The sequence below is a fragment of the Cinclus cinclus genome, chromosome 23 (assembly GCF_963662255.1).
Source record: "Cinclus cinclus chromosome 23, bCinCin1.1, whole genome shotgun sequence".
Classification (NCBI taxonomy): domain Eukaryota; kingdom Metazoa; phylum Chordata; class Aves; order Passeriformes; family Cinclidae; genus Cinclus; species Cinclus cinclus.
In genome coordinates this window covers 5724849-5749044 of record NC_085068.1, presented here as the reverse complement: position 1 = coordinate 5749044, position 24196 = coordinate 5724849, and the positions used below count along the sequence as shown (strand labels likewise).

The 24196-nt window shown below is 49.8% G+C and overlaps 1 protein-coding gene across 1 annotated transcript in view; it reads left to right on the top strand.

Moving 5' to 3' along the window:
• The window catches only part of PRDM16 (PR/SET domain 16), a 190621-nt gene that overhangs the window by 146689 nt on the left and 19736 nt on the right, over positions 1–24196 (top strand). The window contains exons 4-8 of the mRNA XM_062507508.1: positions 4432–4534; positions 9637–9835; positions 15147–15294; positions 17182–17335; positions 21096–22497. Of these exons, the coding sequence (XP_062363492.1) occupies positions 4432–4534; positions 9637–9835; positions 15147–15294; positions 17182–17335; positions 21096–22497 (2006 nt within the window). The remainder of the gene's footprint in view (positions 1–4431; positions 4535–9636; positions 9836–15146; positions 15295–17181; positions 17336–21095; positions 22498–24196) is intronic.

Sequence of the window (24196 nt, the reverse complement as noted above, 5' to 3'; positions counted from 1 at the left end):
AGATGCCCGGGCAGTGCTGGGTACCGCAGCTCAGGCACCGATGTTTGAACTGGGAGCGAGGATACGGGAGAGCTGTGCTGAGGCCGGGAGGGAGCGAGGGAGGGCAAACAGCCGGTGAGGACCGGGATGCACCGGAGCTCCTGAGAAGGGCTGGACGGGGTGTTCGGTGAGGGCTGTACCCCGGTAAGGGCTGTACCCCCGTGAGGGCTGTACCCCCGTGAGGGCTGTACCCCGGTGAGGGCTGTACCCCCGGTAAGGGCTGTACCCCCGTGAGGGCTGTACCCCGGTAAGGGCTGTACCCCGGTGAGGGCTGTACCGCGGTAAGGGCTGTACCCCCGGTAAGGGCTGTACCCCCGGTAAGGGCTGTACCCCCGTGAGGGCTGTACCCCGGTAAGGGCTGTACCCCGGTGAGGGCTGTACCCCCGGTAAGGGCTGTACCCCCGTGAGGGCTGTACCCCAGGTGAGGGCTGTACCCCCGGTGAGGGCTGTACCCCGGTAAGGGCTGTACCCCGGTGAGGGCTGTACCGCGGTAAGGGCTGTACCCCGGTGAGGGCTGTACCCCGGTGAGGGCTGTACCCCCGTGAGGGCTGTACCCCGGTAAGGGCTGTACCCCCGGTAAGGGCTGTACCCCGGTGAGGGCTGTACCCCGGTAAGGGCTGTACCCCCGTGAGGGCTGTACCCCGGTGAGGGCTGTACCCCCGTGAGGGCTGTACCCCCGGTGAGGGCTGTACCCCGGTGAGGGCTGTACCCCCGGTAAGGGCTGTACCCCGGTGAGGGCTGTACCCCCGGTGAGGGCTGTACCCCCGTAAGGGCTGTACCCCCGGTGAGGGCTGTACCCCCGGTAAGGGCTGTACCCCCGGTGAGGGCTGTACCCCGGTAAGGGCTGTACCCCCGGTAAGGGCTGTACCCCCGGTAAGGGCTGTACCCCCGTGAGGGCTGTACCCCGGTAAGGGCTGTACCCCGGTGAGGGCTGTACCCCCGGTAAGGGCTGTACCCCGGTAAGGGCTGTACCCCCGGTAAGGGCTGTACCCCGGTGAGGGCTGTACCCCGGTAAGGGCTGTACCCCCGTGAGGGCTGTACCCCGGTGAGGGCTGTACCCCGGTGAGGGCTGTACCCCCGGTGAGGGCTGTACCCCCGGTAAGGGCTGTACCCCGGTGAGGGCTGTACCCCGGTAAGGGCTGTACCCCCGTGAGGGCTGTACCCCGGTAAGGGCTGTACCCCGGTGAGGGCTGTACCCCCGGTGAGGGCTGTACCCCCGTGAGGGCTGTACCCCGGTGAGGGCTGTACCCCCGTGAGGGCTGTACCCCGGTAAGGGCTGTACCCCCGTGAGGGCTGTACCCCAGGTGAGGGCTGTACCCCCGTAAGGGCTGTACCCCCGGTGAGGGCTGTACCCCGGTAAGGGCTGTACCCCCGGTAAGGGCTGTACCCCGGTGAGGGCTGTACCCCGGTAAGGGCTGTACCCCCGTGAGGGCTGTACCCCGGTGAGGGCTGTACCCCGGTGAGGGCTGTACCCCCGTGAGGGCTGTACCCCGGTAAGGGCTGTACCCCGGTGAGGGCTGTACCCCCGGTGAGGGCTGTACCCCCGTGAGGGCTGTACCCCGGTAAGGGCTGTACCCCCGTGAGGGCTGTACCCCGGTGAGGGCTGTACCCCGGTAAGGGCTGTACCCCGGTGAGGGCTGTACCCCGGCGAGGGCTGTACCCCGGTGAGGGCTGTACCCCGGTAAGGGCTGTACCCCCGTGAGGGCTGTACCCCGGTGAGGGCTGTACCCCCGGTGAGGGCTGTACCCCGGTGAGGGCTGTACCCCGGTAAGGGCTGTACCCCGGTGAGGGCTGTACCCCCGGTAAGGGCTGTACCCCCGCTAAGAGCCGTGTCACATCACTCGGTACCGCAGCTCCCGGTAAGGGCCGCCCCGCACCAACCCCGTTCATGGGAGCGGCTGTGACTCCGTCTGTCCCGGCCTTGGAGCTGCAGCACAGACACAGCTCGGCTGCCCTTCTTCCCTTCCCTCCCCTCCCCTCCCCTCCCGCTCCCTCCTCTTCCCTTCCCTGCCCTCTCCCCGACCGGCCCGGCCGCCGCCACCGGAGCAGCGCAGCGGCCGCGGGACAGGAGCGAGCAGGTCAGGGGAGCCCAGCCCGGCCCGGCCCGGCCCGGCCCGGCCCGCTCCGGCCCGCTCCGTTCGCCTTGCCCGGGACCGGCTCCGAGGGAGCGGTGGGGCCGGCGGCGGGAGGCGTCTGCCACCTGCTGGGGCGGGCAGGGCCTCGCTCCCGGCCCCGGTTCCCATCCCGGTACCGGCAACTTCTCCTCGGTGTGTCCCGGGGAGAGGGGGGAGCCCCGGTTCGGCTGCTGAGAGCTCTCGCCCTTCCCCGCCGGAGCGGGATCGGGAGGCGCCGGGCAGGGGCGGAGGAGCGCGTTAATTATCCCGAGGGATGGGGAACGGCTCCGATCGTGGACCTGCGAGCGCTCCTGGCGGAACCAGTGCGGTAACTGGGAACCAGTGCCGTGACTGGGAACCAGTGCGGTGACCGGGAACCAGTGCCGTGACTGGGAACCAGTGCGGTGACTGGGAACCAGTGCGGTGACTGGGAACCAGTGCTGTGACTGGGAACCAGTGCGGTGACTGGGAACCAGTGCGGTGACTGGGAACCAGTGCTGTGACTGGGAACCAGTGCCGTGACTGGGAACCAGTGCGGTGACTGGGGCGGATGGCGGGCTGTCCTGGTGCTCGGTGTAACGCCAGGTGATCGGTCGGGAGCTTCTCCTCACCTCGGTGTGGAGGGAAAGTTCTGAGTGGCAATCGCGTCACGGTCCCCGTCGCACCGCGTGATGCTCTGGGAGGGATGTCACCGGTCCCTGCAGCTCTGGGAGGGATGTCCCATGTCCCTGAAGCTCTGGAGGGATGTCACCGGTCCTTGCAGCTCTGGGAGGGATGTCCCATGTCCCTGAAGCTCTGGGGGCGATGTCCCATGTCCCCGAAGCTCCTGGAGGGATGTCACCGGTCCCTGCAGCTCTGGGGAAGATGTCCCATGTCCCTGCAGCTCTGGAGGGATGTCCCATGTCCCTGCAGCTCTGGAGGGATGTCACCGGTCCCTGCAGCTCTGGGAGGGATGTCACCGGTCCCTGAAGCTCTGGGGGCGATGTCCCATGTCCCCGAAGCTCCTGGAGGGATGTCCCGTGTCCCTGCTCCCGCCCGTCCCTGGAATCGCATCCCTCTCCCTGCGATCAGATCTCCCCGCAGCCGCAGCTCCGGGACGGGGAGGACAATTTTGGGAGCATCCCGGGCAGCTGCTGCTCCCGCTGGGCCTGGGGCCACCCAACTGCCAAAGCCTCGTGCTCCGTGCCAGGGAGGGAGGGAAAGGGACTCCGGGAAGAGAAATGCATCGTGGTGACACAATTAATGCAACCCAGGCAGGAATTCGGGAGTTGTGTGTGCTCCTTCCGCATAAACGCAAGCTGGCAGAAGTGGAGTGGCAGAAAATTTAGGGAATTGTTCTGGGTCAAATGTGGTTTTTACCCTGAAAAATAATTCCTTGGATTGCTGTTAAATGCAGTGCTAAGAAAACCTGGAAATTAATAACTGTTATCAGGTAAATTCTCATGGTATTGTGTCAGGACAGGGTCCATTGTATTCCAAAAGTTTGGAAAACATGTGGGGGACACTGAATCTCCTCAAGACAAAAGACATGGAGCTCCTGGAGCAGAGGAGCAGGGGAGAGAATGAGGCCACATGGATCTGCTCAGGTGTGACCCAGCTGTCCCTGGAGCCACTGCCCTGGTTTGTGGGGGCTTTGGGGGGAGAACAGTGAAGATGAGGTGCATGGGCTCTGTCCTTTCTGAACCCTGTTTCTGTTTTGGGGTTTTCTCCTGGTGCAATGACAAAGGTCCAGGAGGTGAACAGAGCTGTGCTCAGGATATTTTGGAAGGTCCAGGGTCTGTGCTCAGACAGGAGCTCAGAATGTGGGAAAACTGCTCACCTGGAATGGTTCATGGCTGTGTTTAGGGCCCAGGTCTAGGCTGTTGGGGAGAATAATCAGCAGAATAATTCTGTGGAGATGTGATAATTTGGCTCTAATCATGAGGCCAATTTTGGCTCAGACATCAGAGCCTTAAATGTGACAATTCCATCATTTTAATCTTCCCTTCACTGTGACAAACACTGTGCTCACAGGAGGACAGGAAAAAAAAAATGGGAAGATTTGTTGTAATTTGAGGGAGAGAGGCTGTTGCCCAAAATATTTTTTTTATTGTCCAAACCCTGTGAAACTCTGACACCCAAAGAGTCAAATAAAGGCAGGAAAATGAGCTCTGAGCAGCAATTATCTCAAATCAAGGGCCAGCCTCCCCTATTAGCTGGAGTAATTTGAGCTATTGGTTAAAATATAAAACACAAGCCTTTGCATATTTAACATGTCTGTTCTGTTTGTGATTCCCAGGTCTATTATAAAGTTATTAAAGAGATTGAACCAGGAGAAGAGCTCCTGGTGTGTCTGAAGGAAGGAGGTTATTCCCTCGGGAACATGGCACCCAGCATGGAAGGTAAGGCCTCCCCAGAAGCTTCTGCTCCTCTCTGGCACTGCTGGGACCCTCAGCCAAGGCAGGACTGGGACAAAACCTGAGCCAGGACCTGCCCCTTCTGTCACTGTCTGGATTTTGTGCTCATTTTCCCCCTTTCCCTGGTGAGAGAGGCTCAGTTCACAATACAGAGCTTTTATCAGATATGATCAGAGGTGCCTTTTCCATCCCCAGGGCCATCAGGTTCTTTTAGGTGTAATAAAAATGGCCAAACACTCCCAAGGCTTGGAAAACACCAGCCTGTAGAGATTTAGGGAATCTGGAAAAGGAGGGTCCAGGCAGGGGGTGGAAGAGTCATCATTAAAATTATTATTGCTGGAATAAAGACACCTCATCTTTCTCTGCAACAGCTGTGAGCAGGTAGCAGGACACAAACACGGAGTGTTCTGGAAATCTAAAAGTGCTGCCAGCACTGATTTTCCTCTCTTAGGATGCTTTTTCTCACGTTCATCCAAGACTGACACTACAGACCCTGTGCAAGGAAGTAATCTCTGAGGAAAGCTGAGAAGGATGTGCCCAACATCATTATTCAATTATTTATTTCTGTAAATACCTTCTCATTTACCAGGTGTTTTTAAACTAGTAGTTGGAAATAATGCTCTGTAAAATTCATTTATGAAATTGGAGTTCTCTCTCCCACATTACATTTCGTTTCTTTTACCTGTACATATGTATAATTTCTGATGCAAGTTTGTAGTTAAATTCTGCACAATTAGTTCCCAGTATTTCTGGAAAATCGGATAGTTTGAGGATTTGTGCTGCTGGAAGTTCATTTGCTGAAGGGCTGGGGGTGGTGGTATTTGCTGCCTCACTCATATCAACTTTGGGACTATTTTTTCACTGCTCACCCACCTCAAGAAAAGTTAATTATTTTTTCAAGACCAACACACAGAGATGAATAATTTCTGAACCTTTTGATTTTTTTTTTTAATGTCAAGGAGAAATCTGAATGAAAACTCACTGCTGTTCAGTTTCTAACAGGCTTTTATGTGAACAAGCAAAAAGTGCTCCTTGTTTTCCATCTCTGTCATTATGGAACATTTATCTGGATCTTCCTGGTAACGTCTAGTGCTTTTGCTGCATAATTGCTGTCAAATTATGCCAGGCCAACATTAAATATTTGACTCCTTAATACTTTTTACTTTCAGCAGGGCTATCTTCCTGCTGCCTCGCACCCCCAGCTCACTTCGGAATTAACAGGAGAGAAAATGCAAAATTGTTCCACACAAAGATAATTATCATAAAAATCTTTCCTCTCAACCCCAGCCAAACACAGCAGACCCCTTATCACTGCAGGAATTTTGAGTAGGGCACTTGAACTCCTTTGAGATTCGAGTCTGGTAGATTAGCATGTAGATGCCACATAATTGTGTTCCCCTTGGTTTCTCTGAAAGCTATTAGGCACTGATTTATTTTTCTGTTACATTCCTGCTTTGTCCTGAGTGTTACTGATGGAACTTCAGATAGGCACACATAACCATAGATTTGACAAACACGACACAGAGAACAGGCAGCAATTTCGGTGTAACTGGGGTCGTTCTTTTCTTCGCAGCCCCTTCCCCCTGTCACACACCGAGGCTGTTACCTTAGTGAAGGGCAGTATTTTCATTTGTGATGCTTAAAGAAAGGGGAAAACTTTAATGAGAACTTGTTTTGAAAGGCGACCTTTTTATTTTTGGTACTTACAGGCGTTAAAAAAAGGAACAGTTGAACAAACCTGGAGTCTACAAAGTGGATGTCTGCCACAGACACAAAGCCAGTACCAGGTCTCAGTTCAGCCCTGAGCCTCCGTGCTGGTTTGGGTTTGGGTTTTGTAGGGGATGGTCTGGTCCTAAGCCAGGCTCAGGTCCTTCCCCTGCAGGGGATTTGTTGGAGAGTCTGCTCTGGGATCTGCTGGAGCTCAGAACGGAGGATGCCAGAGGAATGGGGGCTGGATATGGATAAGTTATCATGGAATGATTTGGGATGGAAGGCACCTGAAGGATGATTTTTATCCCACCCCCTGCTCTGGGCAGGGAAACCTCCCACTGTCCCAGGCTGCTCCAATCCCCCTCCAGCCTGGCCTTGGACACTTCCAGGGATCCAGGGCCAGCCACAGCTGCTCTTCCACCTGAGCAGTTTCCCTTCTCTTTAGCCTGTCTGAGCATCAAAACAGGATTTACAACCAGTGGCAACATGAGTAACACATGGTTACAAGGTTTATAATCATATTTTTTGTCAGGTCTCTAAGTCTCCTTTCTATACAAATTTCTTTGTCCAAACCCACATACTCTGAAGCACAGGAATTGCTTTCCCTATCCTCCACCTTTCCAGCTGTGGAAAAGCTGCTGTGTTCGATGTCCTCTTGTATCATGTGTGATTTGGGTGAGATCTGGCAAAGGATGGGGTGAATTAGAAGCAAAATCTCTTCTCTAGAATATTCTTGAAGCTATTAATGTATTTCACCCACTTCCCTGCTCTGTAAGCTCACAGAAAGGACAAAAAATGTGTCATTGTCACTGGTAGGAGCAGGCAGGGCAGTGTCAGGTGTGCTCTGGGAGGGGTCGGTTACCCAGCTTCAGCCAGGTGTGGAGGAATTGACTTTTCATGGCTGCTTTTCCAAACCCAGAGAGGATTTCTGCTTCCTAGAGGAGAGTTTGGGTGAAACAACCTGAAATTAATCATGTAAATCTCAGACTGAAGCAGGAAGAATTCCACCTGGATTTGTGGAAGGGATTTTGTTGCATTTTCTCTGAAGTCAAAAGAAGGAGAGAAAAATAAAAAATCTCTTTCCTCCATTCCAAGTGTTTTCAGGTCTGGGGATTTGCCAGGTGGAGCTTGAAGGATACTGGGAGTTTGGTAAGGAGCTTGTGAAGAGGTGAAGGGACCTGGGGCTTCCCAGCCTGGAGGATTTCAGTCACTCCTCCAAAAATTCCTGCCTAGTTAAGCTGCTGCTGCACTTACAGAAGAGCGAAGAGAGGAAATGTTGTTCTGAGGTAGAGAAACACCTCACCAGAGCAGTTCCATGTCTCTGGAGTTTGATGCTACACTTTTTTTTTTTTTCCTTCTTTTCACTCATTAAAAGTAATTTTGATTATTTTAATGGTAGGTGATGCAGAGTCCCTCCATACTGCTGTTATTGGTGTCCTGATTTCCAGGTTTCCCTCCCCAGGGACACAAAATACATGAGGTACACATTGGTCCTGTTCTACAAAATGCTGAACTTCTCTGAGGAGCAGAGCAGGACCTGTCCCACCTCATGGTGAAGCTGCTGCCAGCAATTTCAGAGTGTATCAATTCTCAAAATGAGCTGAAATGAGAAAGATTGGGGTTTTTTTTTCCCCCTCAGGTTTGTTTTTTTTTTTTTTTTTTAAGTAAAAATCCCTTTGTTGACCTGCTGGACTTTATTTCTTTTTGCACCCCTGCGTTGTGCAGCTGAGGAGATGCTGCTGCAGCCCTGTGGGATCATCCATGCCTGGTGTGGGTGGCTCTGTGAGCCCTGGGCTGGCTGCTGGGATGGCTGAGTTTTGGTGATACTTTCTTTTTCAGCTGGGTCTGACTTTTCCCATGTCAATTCTTTCCGTGTAGGTGTGCAGAGTGTGCAGAGGGTTTCCTCTGCCCACATTGCTGCTGCTGCAGCCTCTGGGACCTCGCCTTGCTCAGTTTAAACTCGGGTTTAAGCAGAGGAAGGGAGGTGGGATGCGAGTGCCCAGGTGGGAGCACGGAGGTCTCTGGGTGTGACACTGCCCGTGCTTCCACTCCTGCCACACTCATAACAAAATTAACCCTGATTTATATAAAAAACCATTCCAGGCCTAAAAGCTCAGCCTAAGCGTTTGCAGTTGTGCAAAATTAGGCGTAAACAAGTGCGAGGGGGGGACTTTAAAGCAGAGGTTTGCTTAGGGGTTGAAGATTTTACCCCGAGAGCGTGAGCGTGGCCACATCCCACGCCAGCATCCCTTCTCCCCGGAGCAGGGAATGGATCAGCTCCAGCACAGCATCGCCTTTGGCTGCAGCTCTCAGAACATTCCCACTCCTCCCTCGGAGATAATGCCCTCCCCAAAGGCTGTTCCTTCTGGGAGGGGAGTTATCACAAAAAGAGAAGCAGGCAGAACAGCGGAGCGTGGAGGAAGAGGGTAGGGGAGGACAGGGAAACGCGGCTCCAGTGACTCAGAGGGGGCTGGAAAGCTTCTGTTCCAGGGTGGAGAAACCCAGAGCTATCCCGACTCCCTCACAGAGCTTGTTCTCCTGGAAAATTTACAGCTCCGAGCTGATTGTTTGACTTGGCACCATGGTCAGGATGCTGCCTTGTAAACTTAATAATAGCTGCCCTCTTTTTAATTTGTTTGACCTTGACTACAGTAATTTATTATGTGCATTAGAACTTTAAAAATATATATATATAAAGAAAATTAAAAAAAAAAATTAAAAAAAGCACAGCAACAAAGCCTTTGGCTCCCTGCTCTTCCTTCCATGGTGCTCTGGGCTGGAACTCCTCGGGCTGATGGAGCCCTGAGCTCCTGCAGTGGAAAATTGAGAGGAGAACATATGACAGACAGTTTCTTAGAAAGAAGCTTCTCCAGGTTTGTGCTGTGGCAGTTCGCTTTTCTCACTATCTGTGTTTAAACGAGTCTGGATTGTTCCTTTTTCCTTGGCATCTCCTTCTGAGGAGAGTTTAAACGAGTCTGGATTGTTCCTTTTTCCCTGGCATCTCCTTCTGAGGAAAACTCATTCACAATTTCAAACCCCCTCCTAGCAAACAAGCGCAGCACTCCGGGATGAGCCCAGAATTTTGTGTCTCCCAATCCCTGTAGGTCTCTCCATCTCAGCACAGGCCAAGACACAAAGAAAACAAGATCTCCTCTGGTTGTGTGATCTAATTTTTTTTTTCTCTCTCTTAATACTTAAAGTGAAAGCAGCTGCTGGCACAGCCTCCCTTGGGTTCTCTCCCCTCGCACTTGCAAATTCTCTCATAGTTTGTTTGTTTGCTGGGCTCGGGGAGCTTTGCCTCCTCTCTGGGTCCAGCAGCCCAGGCTGGTTGTGTTTCCTGGGGCAGGGCTGACCAGGGGCTGGTGTGTGTGTTGCAGAGGAGCCCTCGTTCCGCTGCGAGGACTGCGATGAGCTGTTCCAGTCCAAGCTGGAGCTGCGGCGCCACAAGAAGTACGGCTGCAGCGCCGTGGGGGCCCTGTACGAGAGCCTCGGAGACGACATCAAGCAGGAGGGCCTGGGAGATGGACAGGTCTACGAGTGCAAGGACTGTGAGAGGATGTTCCCCAATAAATACAGGTACCCACACAGAGCCAGACCCTGCTCTGGCCTGGGCAAAGGCGGCTGATGGGCTGCTGGGGAGGAATGAAATGGTCAACCTTTCCTTTATCCACAGAAACCTTTCCTTCTTCCACAGAAACCTTTCCTTATTCCATAGAAACCTTTCCTTGATCCACAGAAACCTTTCCTTCTTCCACAGAAACCTTTCCTTCTTCCACAGAAACCTTTCCTTATTCCATAGAAACCTTTCCTTGATCCACAGAAACCTTTCCTTTATCCACAGAAACCTTTCCTTATTCCATAGAAACCTTTCCTTCTTCCACAGAAACCTTTCCTTCTTCCACAGAAACCTTTCCTTCATCCATAGAAACCTTTCCTTTATCCACAGAAACCTTTCCTTGATCCACAGAAACCTTTCCTTCTTCCACAGAAACCTTTCCTTATTCCATAGAAACCTTTCCTTCTTCCACAGAAACCTTTCCTTTATCCACAGAAACCTTTCCTTTATCCACAGAAACCTTTCCTTAATCCATAGAAACCTTTCCTTCATCCATAGAAACCTTTCCTTCTTCCACAGAAACCTTTCCTTTATCCACAGAAACCTTTCCTTCATCCATAGAAACCTTTCCTTATTCCATAGAAACCTTTCCTTTATCCACAGAAACCTTTCCTTTTTCCATAGAAACCTTTCCTTCATCCACAGAAACCTTTCCTTTATCCACAGAAACCTTTCCTTTATCCACAGAAACCTTTCCTTGATCCACAGAAACCTTTCCTTCTTCCACAGAAACCTTTCCTTCTTCCATAGAAACCTTTCCTTTATCCACAGAAACCTTTCCTTCTTCCACAGAAACCTTTCCTTCTTCCACAGAAACCTTTCCTTATTCCATAGAAACCTTTCCTTTATCCACAGAAACCTTTCCTTTTTCCATAGAAACCTTTCCTTCATCCACAGAAACCTTTCCTTTATCCACAGAAACCTTTCCTTTATCCACAGAAACCTTTCCTTGATCCACAGAAACCTTTCCTTCTTCCACAGAAACCTTTCCTTCTTCCATAGAAACCTTTCCTTTATCCACAGAAACCTTTCCTTCTTCCACAGAAACCTTTCCTTATTCCATAGAAACCTTTCCTTCTTCCATAGAAACCTTTCCTTTATCCACAGAAACCTTTCCTTGATCCACAGAAACCTTTCCTTAATCCATAGAAACCTTTCCTTCATCCATAGAAACCTTTCCTTCATCCATAGCCCTTCAGAATGCTCCTTTTGGGACAAACCTTTCCTTCCTCCATAGGCTTTAGGAATATCCTTTTTTGGAATAAACCTTTCCTTTCCCCGTAGACACGTTCCCTTTCTCCATAGCATTTCAGCATGTTCTTTCTGGAATAAAACTTTCCTTTCTCCATAGCCCTGCAGAATGCTCCTTTTGGGACAAACCTTTTCTTCCTTCACAGACACCTTTCCTTCCTCCATAGGCTTTAGGAATATCCTTTTTTTGGGAGAAACCTTTCCTTTCCCCATCATAGCACTTCAGAATGCTCCTTTTGGGATAAACCTTTCCTTCCTCCATAGGCTTTAGGAATGTTCTTTTGGGATAAACTTTTCCTTTTTCCATAGAAATGTGTCCTTTCCCTACAAGGTTTAGGAGTGTTCACTTTGGGACCCTCTGTAGCTGTTGAGCAGTGTGCTACTCCACCTTGATTTTGTACACTGGTGCTTTTCACTACCTGCTGGTAGAAGCATCCAAGGGCTGTTGGTGGGAAGTTTAAGGGTTCTTTTCTGAGAGACCTGGGTGGGATCTTTCCACCATCTGCTTTTTTGTGCTCTGGTTCTGAAGGGAAAAAAAACCCCAATATTAGTTCAGTCAAAATGTGAATTAAAGCTTCTTTTAAATTGAGTTCTTGGTCATTTGAGATGAGTGGATTTAAAGGACTGTCAATGCCCTAAAATCTCATAATATGGCCAGAAGCTCCTATTTGATCTGGCAGAACAATTTAAAAGTTTTATTCCAATCAAATTTTAACTTTCTTTGGGTCCATCAAACGTTCTTGTGACAGTAATGTGAAAAGGAAAAAAGGAAGATTGGATATTCTCCTGCTCATTTTTAAATTTGCAACAATTATTCAGTTATTATTATGATTATACAGCAACTCTAAACAAGAATTAAACATCTCTTTAAAAGGGAAAATATTTTAACTCAGGTTTTAACTGAAAATCTGAATGTTTTAAGCAGAATGTGGTAGTAATGAAATGCAGTTTTAACACAGACATCTTTGAGCTCTCTAATTCTTTGGCAAAGTGAGACTCAAATAGTTAAATATTAGGAGCCAGCTTCAAAAGTTGAGGGTTTTTTTAAATCACGTTAAGATTGTGTTATTTGCATCCTAAGCCTTGATAAAAGCCTTTATAAAACTGTATAAAAGCAGAGTTTTCTGTGTTTACCAGAGGCTGAAGTTCTCACATACTCATTTATTTTGTCTTCTTGGGTGAACAAACCCCGTGCAGCACAAGATTTGTTATAAAACTGTGAGAACTGGCAATCCCCTGTCACGCTGTGCCTGAGCAGAGCAAAAACCTCGAGTTTAAAGCTGTGTAAGGGCTGTTTCATTTCAGTTCAACATTAAAAACCTGCATTTATCACTCTGAACTTAATTACATTGATACTTTCAGCTTTTTGATCTGGGTGAGGAAGTGAGGGGGGAAAAAATCTATTTCAAAAAATGCAGAGAAAGGTGAAGCCTGCAGAGCATTGCCTGTATGTGCTTGGGAGTTGTAGAATCTGGGCTGGATCCTGGGATTCTTCTGTGGGATCCTCACCTCGTGTCTCTACATTGGGTACTCTCGTTAGAAATAAGAGGCTGCAATTTTCTTCATTTGTTTACCTGACAAGACAAGGAGAACTTCCTTCAAATGTTTCCAGTATTATGGATTTTAGTAAAAATTCCAGTTCAGGAGCTCTGTTCTCTTTAGCTTCCAGCGGTCTCTAACTTTTATGTTAACTAGGAAATAACCTTTTGAAATGTGTTGTTGTATCCTATTTGTACCCTTTGTGTATTCCTGGCTCCCTAGGGGTCTGAACTGGCAGTGTGGCCTTGGGCTTTTTGCCTTTTTGACCCATATTTTGGGACAAGTAATATAAAGTTGATTTTTTTTTTTTTTTGGACAAGGGAAAAGAGAGTCAGCAGCATCCCTGTTCAGCCTTTTACATGCTGGTGGATTGGTGGGGTGGGGAGGAAATGTCCACATCAGTCTCTCCCCCATCAATCTGCCAAATTTAAAGTCTCTAAAACACAAAATAAACCCGCTCAGAGTGCCTGGATGGTCTTAGAATTTTTCAAAGTTAATACAGATGAAATCAAGGATGCCACTGGGGACCTGAAATTGAGCATTTAGCAGCTGACTAAATAAATAAATGTTTTGCTAATCCCAGTAGGTACTTGCCTCTAAACAGCATATTAGCTTGTCCATATTTGCTCGAAATAAACTCATAAATCACAGTTAACAGGAGCGTATTTTTGGATGTGCATATGAAAGGCTTGTGTTACTTTGTGTGTGTTAAAAATCTGGTCGTTTTAAGAGCACCATTTCTTGAGCAAAATGAATATTGCTGCTTTCAAACGAGTGGCTTGGCAGTTTACGAGGGGCATGCCCATGAATATGAATTATTTGGTTGGGATCAGGGCTGGTGCTCCGAGGGAGGAGTTTTAAGTGTTGAGTGACCAAAGCTGACATAATTCCTGGGATCCTGAACCCCTCAGCTCTCTGGAAATGCCCAAGGAATGTCTTCCCTGTGGCATTTAATGAAGACTGGCAGGATTTTGCAGGAGTCCTCAGCTTTAATGTTTCTGTAAAAATACAGCCATGCTTTGCAGTTCTCTAGGAATGGTTTAATATCCATGTGTAGTATATTAAATCCAGGCAGGAGCAGATTCCGTGTGAGCTGGTTTTTGTTTTTGTTTTTTTTTTTTTTTTAGAACTCACAGTAAGAGTAGTGTTTGTAACTCCTGTTAACCTGCCCCAAAGGAAGCAAAGGATGCACATTTCCTTCCCTTGTTTCTCAGGGCTAGCCTGACATGTGCAGGATTGCTGGCCACAGAGATGCAGCATTCCTGGCCTGAGAGGTGCAGGATTCCCAGCATGAGAAATGCAGGATTTAAGGCCTGAAATGTGCAGGTTTTCTGGCTGAGAGGTGCAGGATTCCCAGCCTGAGAGGAACAGGATTCTTGGCTCGAGATGTGCAGGATTCCTGGCCTGAGATGTGTAGACTTCTCAGCCTGAGATGTGCAGAATTTCTGGCCAAAGAGATGCAGGATTCCCAGACTGAGACATGCAGGATTTCTGGCTGAGAGGTGCAGGATTTGAGGGCTGATAGGAGCAGGATTCCCAGCCTAGGAGGATCAGGATTCCTGGCCTGGGATGTGCAGGATTTTTGATCTCAGAGATACAATATTTAAGGCCTGAGAGATGCAGAATTCATGGCATCAGATATGCAGAATTTAAGAGCTGAGAGGCGCAGGATTTCAGTCAGGGAGGAGCAGGATTCCCAGCCTGAGATATGCAGAAGGTTGCAGGATTTTTGGCCTGAGAGATGCAGGATTTAAGGTCTGAGAGGTGCAGGATTCTTGGGCAGGGAGGGAGGTGCAGGTTTCCCATGGCACAGGAGCACCATGTGCCATCCCTGCTGTGGCCCTGTGCCAGCAGCCACTCGGGATTGCCATCATCATCCCCCAGTCTGGAGACACTGCCAGTTGGCAGAAGGTGAAATTGCTGAGAGAAGTAATCAAAGATGCCTGACATTTAGAAGTGAAACATGTTTGCACCTTATCAGGTTTCTTCTGAACGGTGAGTCCCTGTGTTCTGGGAAGCCATGGGCCAGGTGCCCGTGAAAGTGGACACGTGAGAGTCTCAGCAGCAGCAAATATCTTTTCTTTCCCCAGGGGGATGCCGCAGAAGTTTTGGTCACAAAGTGCCTATTTTTTCTCCTCAAGAACCTGTAGGGTCAGGGCTGAGTTTACTTTTCTTTTTGCCCTTGAGGGTGGAACTTGGGTATTAATAAGAAATAGCATAAAACACAGCATCATTTTTTTGGCAGAACAGGGCATCTTCCATCAGTGAATAAATGTCAAAAACCTCAAATGGTGTTTGGGTGTCACTGCCCTTCTCACAAGTGATGAGCTGGTCCCTTGCTGCTCTGAGGCAGCAGGTAACTGGAACCCCCCCAGGCCCCACAGCTGGCTCTGTCACCATCCCTGCCACCTCTCTGGGTCTCACACCTGCCTCAGTGCCTGTTTTGGGTGGTCTGAAGGTCAGCCCATCTCTCTTTCCCAGCCTGGAGCAGCACATGGTGATCCACACGGAGGAGAGGGAGTACAAGTGTGACCAGTGTCCCAAGGCTTTCAACTGGAAATCCAACCTGATTCGTCACCAAATGTCTCACGACAGTGGGAAACGGTTTGAATGTGAAAACTGTGTTAAGGTACAGTGAGGAAACAGTGTCCACGGGGGGATTCACCTGGGGGAGGGTGCTGGGATTTGGGGGTGCAGGGCACAATGTCCACGGGGGGATTCACCTGGGGGAGGGTGCTGGAAGCTGGGAAAGGGATGCAGGACAGTTTCCATGGGAGGCTTTACCTGGGAGAGGACAATGGGACCTGGGCAAGGGCTGCAGGGGATGGGTGGCCCATGCTGGCCCAGGGCAGGGTGATACAGGGAGAGGTGGCCCCAGTGTCCCTGTCCCAGTGAAAAGAAGTGTCCTCGCTGCCCTGGGCATTCCACTGGGGATGTGGAGCTCACCCCTCTCCCAACCCACTCCCCTTTGGCCATTCCCAGCTGGGTACCAGGGTGGTGGTGAGGGCTGTGCTGGGCAGATGTGGGTGAGCAAAGACCTGTCAAACCATGGACACCACACACTCAGGGAGGTGACACACACCTGTTCAAACCATGGACACCACACACTCAGGGAGGTGACACACACCTGTCAAACCATGGACACCACACAGTCAGGGAGGTGACACAGACCTGTCAAACCATGGACACCACACACTCAGGGAGGTGACACACACCTGTCAAACCATGGACACCACACAGTCAGGGAGGTGACACACACCTGTCAAACCATGGACACCACACACTCAGGGAGGTGACACACACCTGTTCATACCATGGACACCACACACACAGGGAGGTGACACAGACCTGTCAAACCATGGACACCACACACACAGGGAGGTGACACACACCTGTTCAAACCATGGACACCACACACTCAGGGAGGTGACACACACCTGTTCATACCATGGACACCACACACTCAGGGAGGTGACACACACCTGTTCATACCATGGACACCACACACACAGGGAGGTGACACACACCTGTTCAAACCATGGACACCACACACACAGGGAGGTGACACAGACCTGTCAAACCATGGACACCACACACACAGGGAGGTGACACACACCTGTTCAAACCATGGACACCACACACTCAGGGAGGTGACACACACCTGTTCAAACCATGGACACCACACAGTCAGGGAGGTGACACACACCTGTTCATACCATGGACACCACACACACAGGGAGGTGACACACACCTGTTCAAACCATGGACACCACACACACAGGGAGGTGACACAGACCTGTCAAACCATGGACACCACACACACAGGGAGGTGACACACACCTGTTCAAACCATGGACACCACACAGTCAGGGAGGTGACACAGACCTGTCAAACCATGGACACCACACACACAGGGAGGTGACACAGACCTGTCAAACCATGGACACCACACACACAGGGAGGTGACACACACCTGTTCAAACCATGGACACCACACACACAGGGAGGTGACACAGACCTGTCAAACCATGGACACCACACACACAGGGAGGTGACACAGACCTGTCAAACCATGGACACCACACACTCAGGGAGGTGACACACACCTGTTCAAACCATGGACACCACACAGTCAGGGAGGTGACACAGACCTATCAAACCATGGACACCACACACTCAGGGAGGTGACACACACCTGTCAAACCATGGACACCACACAGTCAGGGAGGTGACACACACCTGTCAAACCATGGACACCACACACTCAGGGAGGTGACACACACCTGTCAAACCATGGACACCACACACTCAGGGAGATGCTCATGTCACAGCATGAGCACCACCCACTCGAGGAGGTGACACAGACAGGCAGGTCACAAACAGAGCTCTTTCATGACCTTTTCTCACCATGCTCCTCCAGCAGCACTGGGAAAAAACCTAACAAAATAAGGTTTTCACACATAGGCTCTTCTCCTCGTGCTGTCCCCCTCCTCCTGAAGGTGTTTTTGCCCCGCAGGTGTTTACGGACCCCAGCAACCTGCAGCGGCACATCCGCTCCCAGCACGTGGGGGCACGGGCCCACGCCTGCCCCGACTGTGGCAAGACCTTCGCCACCTCCTCGGGCCTCAAGCAGCACAAGCACATCCACAGCACTGTCAAACCTTTCATATGTAAGTTGTCACGGCCATCACCAGCCCTGCGCTGGCTGTAATTGCAGAGATCCTGCAGGGGCCCCCCAGCCCTCCCATCCCCGGCCGCTGTAATTTTATAGCTCAGAGCACAAGATGAATTCTTTTTTTTTTTTTTTTTTTTTTTTTTTGCATGCTCCCTGTTTTCTCAGTAAACATTCATGGCAGTTTTTGACTTTCTTGACAAGTTAAAAGCTGAGTCTCTCAGCAGTCACAGCGATGCCATTTTCTCATATCTTTTCTTTCTCTCGTCTTTTTTTGCTTTAATCGCTTTTGAACGTTCATGTTGGTGACATAAATAAATAGCTGGCACAGCCTGATCGAAATGTTTTACAGGGGTGCCTCAAAACCTGGAGCCGTTGTAAAGAACTTGGAATAATCAGAGAGATGAGAAGGTGTTTTCTAAAATGAAAGTTTTTTCTTCTTTATTTACTGCATGTTTCATCTAGATAATGCTGGGAGCCAAATAAACAGCAGATGAACTGTGTCCTCAGTGCTCTTTTTGGTGGGATATTTCTAGAAGGGCATTTTCCCTGGAGACCCACCCATCTCAGTCCTTGTCATTCCCAGGGCTGTATATTTTTTTAATTGACACAGCACCCATTGGGTTTGGATAACTGTGTAGAGAGGTGGATGCTGTTACAACAAAGCTCCAGGAACCTTAGGGATCACTTCCTGACACTTCAGAACATGTTGCTCAGGCACGGGCCGGGATCTGGGTTTGATTCCAGGCTTTGATGTTATGGTAGGGAAGCCACTGAACCCACCCCTGCCTTTTTTTCACTGCTGGAATAATGGGAACAGCATGCAGGAATATCCTGGGAGACTCATTTCTTTAATGTCCCAAGATAATCAGTGTTCTGAAATAATCAGCTGGGTGTCAGCAGAGGAAGAAGAAATGCTCCTCTCACTCATTTTGCTGCAATCTTTCACTGGGCACATGAAAGGGAGGTGAGGGATTTCTCCTCATAATCTCCTCACTCTCACCTCATCAGAATTAGGGAGTTGTCAGAGCAAATCAGTGTGTGGAACAACTGCAGAGGGATCTGCCTGGTCACACGTGTCAGGTTGTTTTGTCCATCAGTGTGGAATCCATTAACAACTTCAAATCCACATGGCAGGATTCACCAGGAAGATGGCTCTTTCTTTTTCTTTTTTTCCTGTTCAGTGGAAGAAAAGTGTCTCTGTGTGTATGTGTTTAATTTTTTACACAACAATAATATATTTGGCTTTCAAAAGACCTGTAACTTTATAACTGCAGAAAGCAGGAGGGCAAGAGGGAACTCTATGTTCCACATAGAATTACTGAATCATTGGGTAACTGGAGATTACTGAACAGAAATCTTCCTTATTTCCAGTTTTTCTTACTGTAGAAGGATGGTGGGAGCTCTCAGGGCTCTAGCACTTCTCTTTAGGGAATTCTGTGCAGTATTTATATGTCTATATATGTCTATGTCTTTATATGTCTATATGTCGCTATGTTTATATTTATAAATATGTCATTTATATTTATTAATGTCCCAACAAAAAAATTCCTGGGGTGACAAATGGAAGAACCCTGGAATGATAGAATGGTTACAGTTGGAAAAGCCCTCTGAGATCATCAAGTCCAACCCTCAACTGCTGTGTTCACCACTAAACCACCTTCCTAAGTGCCACATCCACAGGTTTTTTGAGCAATTCCAGGGATGATAGTGACTACTGATTCCCTCGGAAAAACAAAACAAAACAAAAAAAACCCCCCAGAGATTGCTGTATTTAAGAGGCTATCGTGGAAATAAAATTCAGTAGTGCTAAATTTCCATGGAAAATAAATTCAGTCATGCTTCCTTTAAGAATTCTGTTTGGACATTGTGTAAAAAAAAACCACTTTCAAATCTAGGAAAAAAGAAAAACAAACAAACCCTTTCTTTGCAAGCCTAAGGTAGCTGAAATAATACTTACAACAGCTCTAAAACTCTGTGTGTGCACTAAGAGCAGTTCAGGAGATGTGATCCGAGATTTTAAAGTGTGATTGCCAAAAAAGTAGGATTGGCTCAAACATTCAGACTCTTGTGATGACTTTTTTGTCCTGTTTGTGTTTTCCCTGCAGCTCTGGATTGTGTTAGGGTTCAGCAATTAAATATTCTGGGGACAGACAGTGCAGCCTAAATTTACAGTGCAGTCAGAAACCAGAGCCTTCAGACACTCCTTTGGATTTTGGGGTGGTCATCTGAAATGTCAAATTCATTAAATTTTATCCATGTCTGCTTTGAATTTCAATGGGAATTTATTATATTATTATATTCTCAGAGCTGCTAGTGAAATACTCTCCCACCAGTCATACAGTATTCAAGCACTGAAGTAAATCCTAAAGATTTAGGAAATATTTAAGAGAAAATACAGACAAAATCATGCTCACATGCACCTTTCAGTAATGCTGGGAGGCAGGAAGGAGCAGTCCCTGAGCTGGAGTGTCAGAACCTGGATTCGTGTCCTTGCCTGTCCAAACCCAAACAATGTCCTTCCCCTGCTTTGTCTCGGTTTCCCTGCTCACAAAAGGGTGATAACAGCAGTTCCCCGAGGGAAGGAGCGTGTTAATTCACCACCACATTTATTCCCATGTTGAAAGAGGCACCAGACAATAAGAAGTCACAGTGTTTTGATGTGCAGAAAAGTTTGGGTGGGATTTCTGTCTAGCTTTGCCCTGTTTCTTCCACAGCAGCAAAATCTGGAGGTGAAAAAGGGTCATAAAAATCCACGTTTTGAAAACCTGGTATTTGCAGGTCATTAAAGAAAACACTGATATGGCTTCAGTTAGCAGGGCAGGGTTGTTGGACTGATTTAACTGATTAAAAAAAGAGATCCCAGCCCTGGCAGAAGCCAGGCTGAAGGGGGATTTATCGAGCATCCCCCTGGAGGGGTTATGTACCACTGAGGGCATGAAGGAAGAGCAGGTTTGATTAAATGAGACAAAAATCTCCTCCCTCAGTGCTTCCTGCCATGCTAGGACTAATGGGAAGCAGATGAGCTGGGATAAATAGATGTTATCATTAAAAATGTGTGATTAGGGCAGAGACGTTCTGAGGGGACTGGGGCATCTTCCCTGTGGATCTGAGCTGAGATTTGGGGCTGTTCAGCCTGGAGATCTCACAGCACCTTGCAGGATCTGAAGGTCTACAGGAAAGCTAGAGCAGGACAAGGGGGAACGCATTCAAACTGAAAAAAAGGGGAATTTAAGTTGGATATACAGAACTTTTCCCTGTGAGGGCGGTGAGACCCTGGCACAGGGTGCCCAGAGCAGCTGTGGCTGCCCTTGAATCCCTGGAAGTGCCCAAGGCCAGGCTGGACAGGGCTTGGAACAGCCTGGGATGGTGGAAGGTGCTCATGGCAGGGGGTGGGATGAGAAGGGCTTTATGTCCCTCCCAACCAAACCATTCTGTGATTCCAAGGTTATCTTTCCTGAAAATTCCCCCAACTTTGAGCAGAGATAGCAGCACATCCCCTCAGATTTCTGTGGAGCTGCTTCTTGAGCTCGGATGGGCTTCTTCCATTGAGCTTCTTGAAGCATGGATGGGCTTCACCCAAAGGGAAAGGCGGTGATGTTCACTGCTCTGCCTCTTCTGCCTTCGGGGAAGGGAGATCCCAGGGACAGGGACGGGGCGGTGTGGGAGGTGCGCCGGTGGATCCCATGGCGAATCCCTGCTATTTTCCTGTTAATTTCATATCGCTTTTTTGTTGTTGGTTCCTGTTGACGCTTTAGGTGAGGTCTGTCACAAATCCTACACGCAGTTCTCCAACCTGTGCCGCCACAAGCGGATGCACGCGGACTGCCGCACCCAGATCAAGTGCAAGGACTGCGGGCAGATGTTCAGCACTACCTCCTCCCTCAACAAACACCGACGCTTCTGCGAGGGCAAGAACCATTACAGCCCCGCCGGCATCTTCGCCCCCGGCCTCCCCCTCACGCCCACCTCCATGATGGACAAATCCAAACCCTCTCCCAACCTCAACCACGCCAGCCTGGGCTTTAACGAGTATTTCCCATCCCGCCCGCACCCCGGCGGGCTCCCCTTCTCGCCGGCCCCCCCAGCCTTTCCCGCCCTCAGCCCGGGATTCCCGGGGATTTTTCCGCCTTCTCTGTACCCCAGGCCCCCCTTGTTACCGCCCACGCAACTGCTCAAAAGTCCCCTCAACCACACTCCGGACGCGAAGCTCCCCAGCCCCCTCGGGAACCCGGCACTGCCGCTGATCTCCGCGGTGAGCAACAGCAACCAGCAGCCTTCAGGAGAGGAGAAATGTGAAAGCAGCCTGGAAAACTCCTACCTGGAGAAGCTAAAAGCCAGGAACAGTGACATGTCTGATGGCAGTGACTTTGAGGATGTCAATACAACCACAGGCACAGATCTGGACACCACGACTGGCACCGGCTCTGACCTGGACAGCGACGCGGAGAGTGACAGGGACAAAACGAAAGACAAGAGCAAACAAATGGAGACCAAGCCGGATTTCGTCAGCAGCTCGGTGTCTGCGAGTTCCACCAACACCCCGAGCGAGATCCCTCTATTCTATTCTCAGCATTCCTTCTTTCCTCCCCCCGAGGAGCACCTGCTGCCCACCACGGGGGCAGCCAATGACTCTATTAAAGCTATCGCCTCCATTGCAGAGAAGTATTTTGGGCCTGGCTTTATGGGGATGCAGGAGAAAAAGATGGGTTCGCTCCCGTATCATTCCATGTTCCCTTTCCAGTTCCTCCCCAATTTCCCCCACTCCCTCTACCCTTTCACGGAGCGGACCCTCAATCACAACTTGCTGGTCAAGGCAGAACCAAAGTCACCCAGGGACCTCCACAAAGTCGGCGGCACCAGCTCGGAGTCCCCCTTCGATCTCACCACGAAGCCAAAAGAGATTAAGCCAATCCTGCCGCCCCCCAAGGTCCTCCCAGCCCCGTCCTCAGGGGAGGAGCAGCCACTGGATCTGAGCATTGGCAACCGCATCCGAGCCAGCCAGAACGGAGGGAGAGAGCCACGGAAAAACCACATTTATGGGGAGAGGAAGCTGATGGCAAGTGAGGTCTTACCTAAGATTTCCCAGTCCCAGCTGCCTCAGCAGCCTTCCCTGCACTACGCTAAGCCATCGCCCTTTTTCATGGACCCCATCTACAGGTATTAACATACCCTGCCTTAAGCCTTTCCCTAACCAGCTCCTTTTCCAACTGACACCACACCCTGAGGCAGGGGAGGATGCAAGTTGGTTGGGCAGAACAGTGAACATCTCCTGTTGTTGTTTGTACTTCTCCACACATTGAATTTCCTGAATGGAAAGGGCTGAGTAATTGCAAGGAGCCCTCATAATCAGTGTGTAAAGAACACATTCTTGTTTTGATAAAGAAGAATCTTGACCTATTTAAGGACTCTCCCACGAGCCATCACTAGGATGGCACTTCTGCTGGAGAAATTCCAGAGGTTTGATTCGATAAGAATGCAGAGTTCAGATTGCCTTGGAGCCCTGGGCTCTCATGGCTTGGGAATGAGTCAGGAGCCCTGGGAGCCTGGAAATGCAGCTCTCCCACTGACTGACTTGAGGGCCTTTTGTGAGCCACTTCACCTTTCTTTCTCCCTGCCTCCCTTTTCCTTTCTAATGCCTTTTCTTGGGGTTTTTCCATTCGGAGGAGCTCCTGGTACAGACCCAACCTGCGGAAACATGTTACTCTTGGAGTAACAAGTACTGTGTAAACACATGGTAGCGTGTTACTACCCAGATCTGTCCCGGATAGATTTCTCACAGATTTATCTTTCTTGGGAGATAACAAGGCCTTTCTGGTGTCACTTGAACAGATGGTTCTGAGGAGGGCCTGATGCGTTACGTCAGAATGAGCTGAACATGGAAGGCGTGTGCAGAGCAGGCTGGGTGAAGTTATCCAAATGTCAGCTAAACTTCCAGAAGGAATCAGTTCAGGAGGAAGTGAAAAGGGAAGACTTTGGCCTTTTGTTGCCTGAGAGCTTTTTATAAAATCTGTTCCCAGAGGAAAACTATTATAACTTTGTGGTGAGGGTAACAGTAAATTTGTGTGTTACCCATCCGGGCATTGCCTTTGGATGAGGTAGACAAGGCACGTTTGGTTTTAGCAAAGTCCAGTGAAAAGGCGTGTCCTGAACTGGTTTGATTTAGACATTAACACATCTAAATCAGCCATTACCATGTCTAAATGCTCCACAGCATCCATCTGGATACTATGCTTGGCCTGGAGCGCTCCTGGATTCAGTTCTTAGAGGTGAATGCTTTGTCCTTGCATTCCTTGTGCTGAATGCATGGTGATCCTTGCTGTGCCCAGCCTGCTGGAAGGTTAATGGCTGTTCCCCTGCAGGATCTGCCATGTCCCTGGCGCTGGAAAGCCTCAGAGCCACTGTGGTGTGATGGTGGGATGGGCATTCAGAGGGCTGCGAGCACCACGACAGCCCAGATGTCACCGCTGGCTGCTGTCACGGGGCTGATAACTGTGGGAAAAAGTGATGTCAGTGTCTGGTCAGGCCAAGGAGCTGTCGGCTGGGATGAGGATTAGTGAGCCCTCAGTGCTGGCTGAACGCAGGGGTGACGTGCCACTCTGTGCCCACACCAAAGGATGGGGACACCTCCAAGATCAGGGGGTGCCATGTCCTGCCTGGCACCCACCATGGCCATTCCCTCCTGGAGAAATCAGGCATGGTGTTCATAAAAAGTACTCCCAGGGAAAAAAAAAAAAAAACAATAAATGGGATAGAAAGGCAAAAGAATCCATGTAGGGTTCTGCCACCTCTGGGCATTCTCAGCAGGAATGCTGAAATAACACAGCTTGGGAAAGCCACTGCCAATTAAAACAGCGGC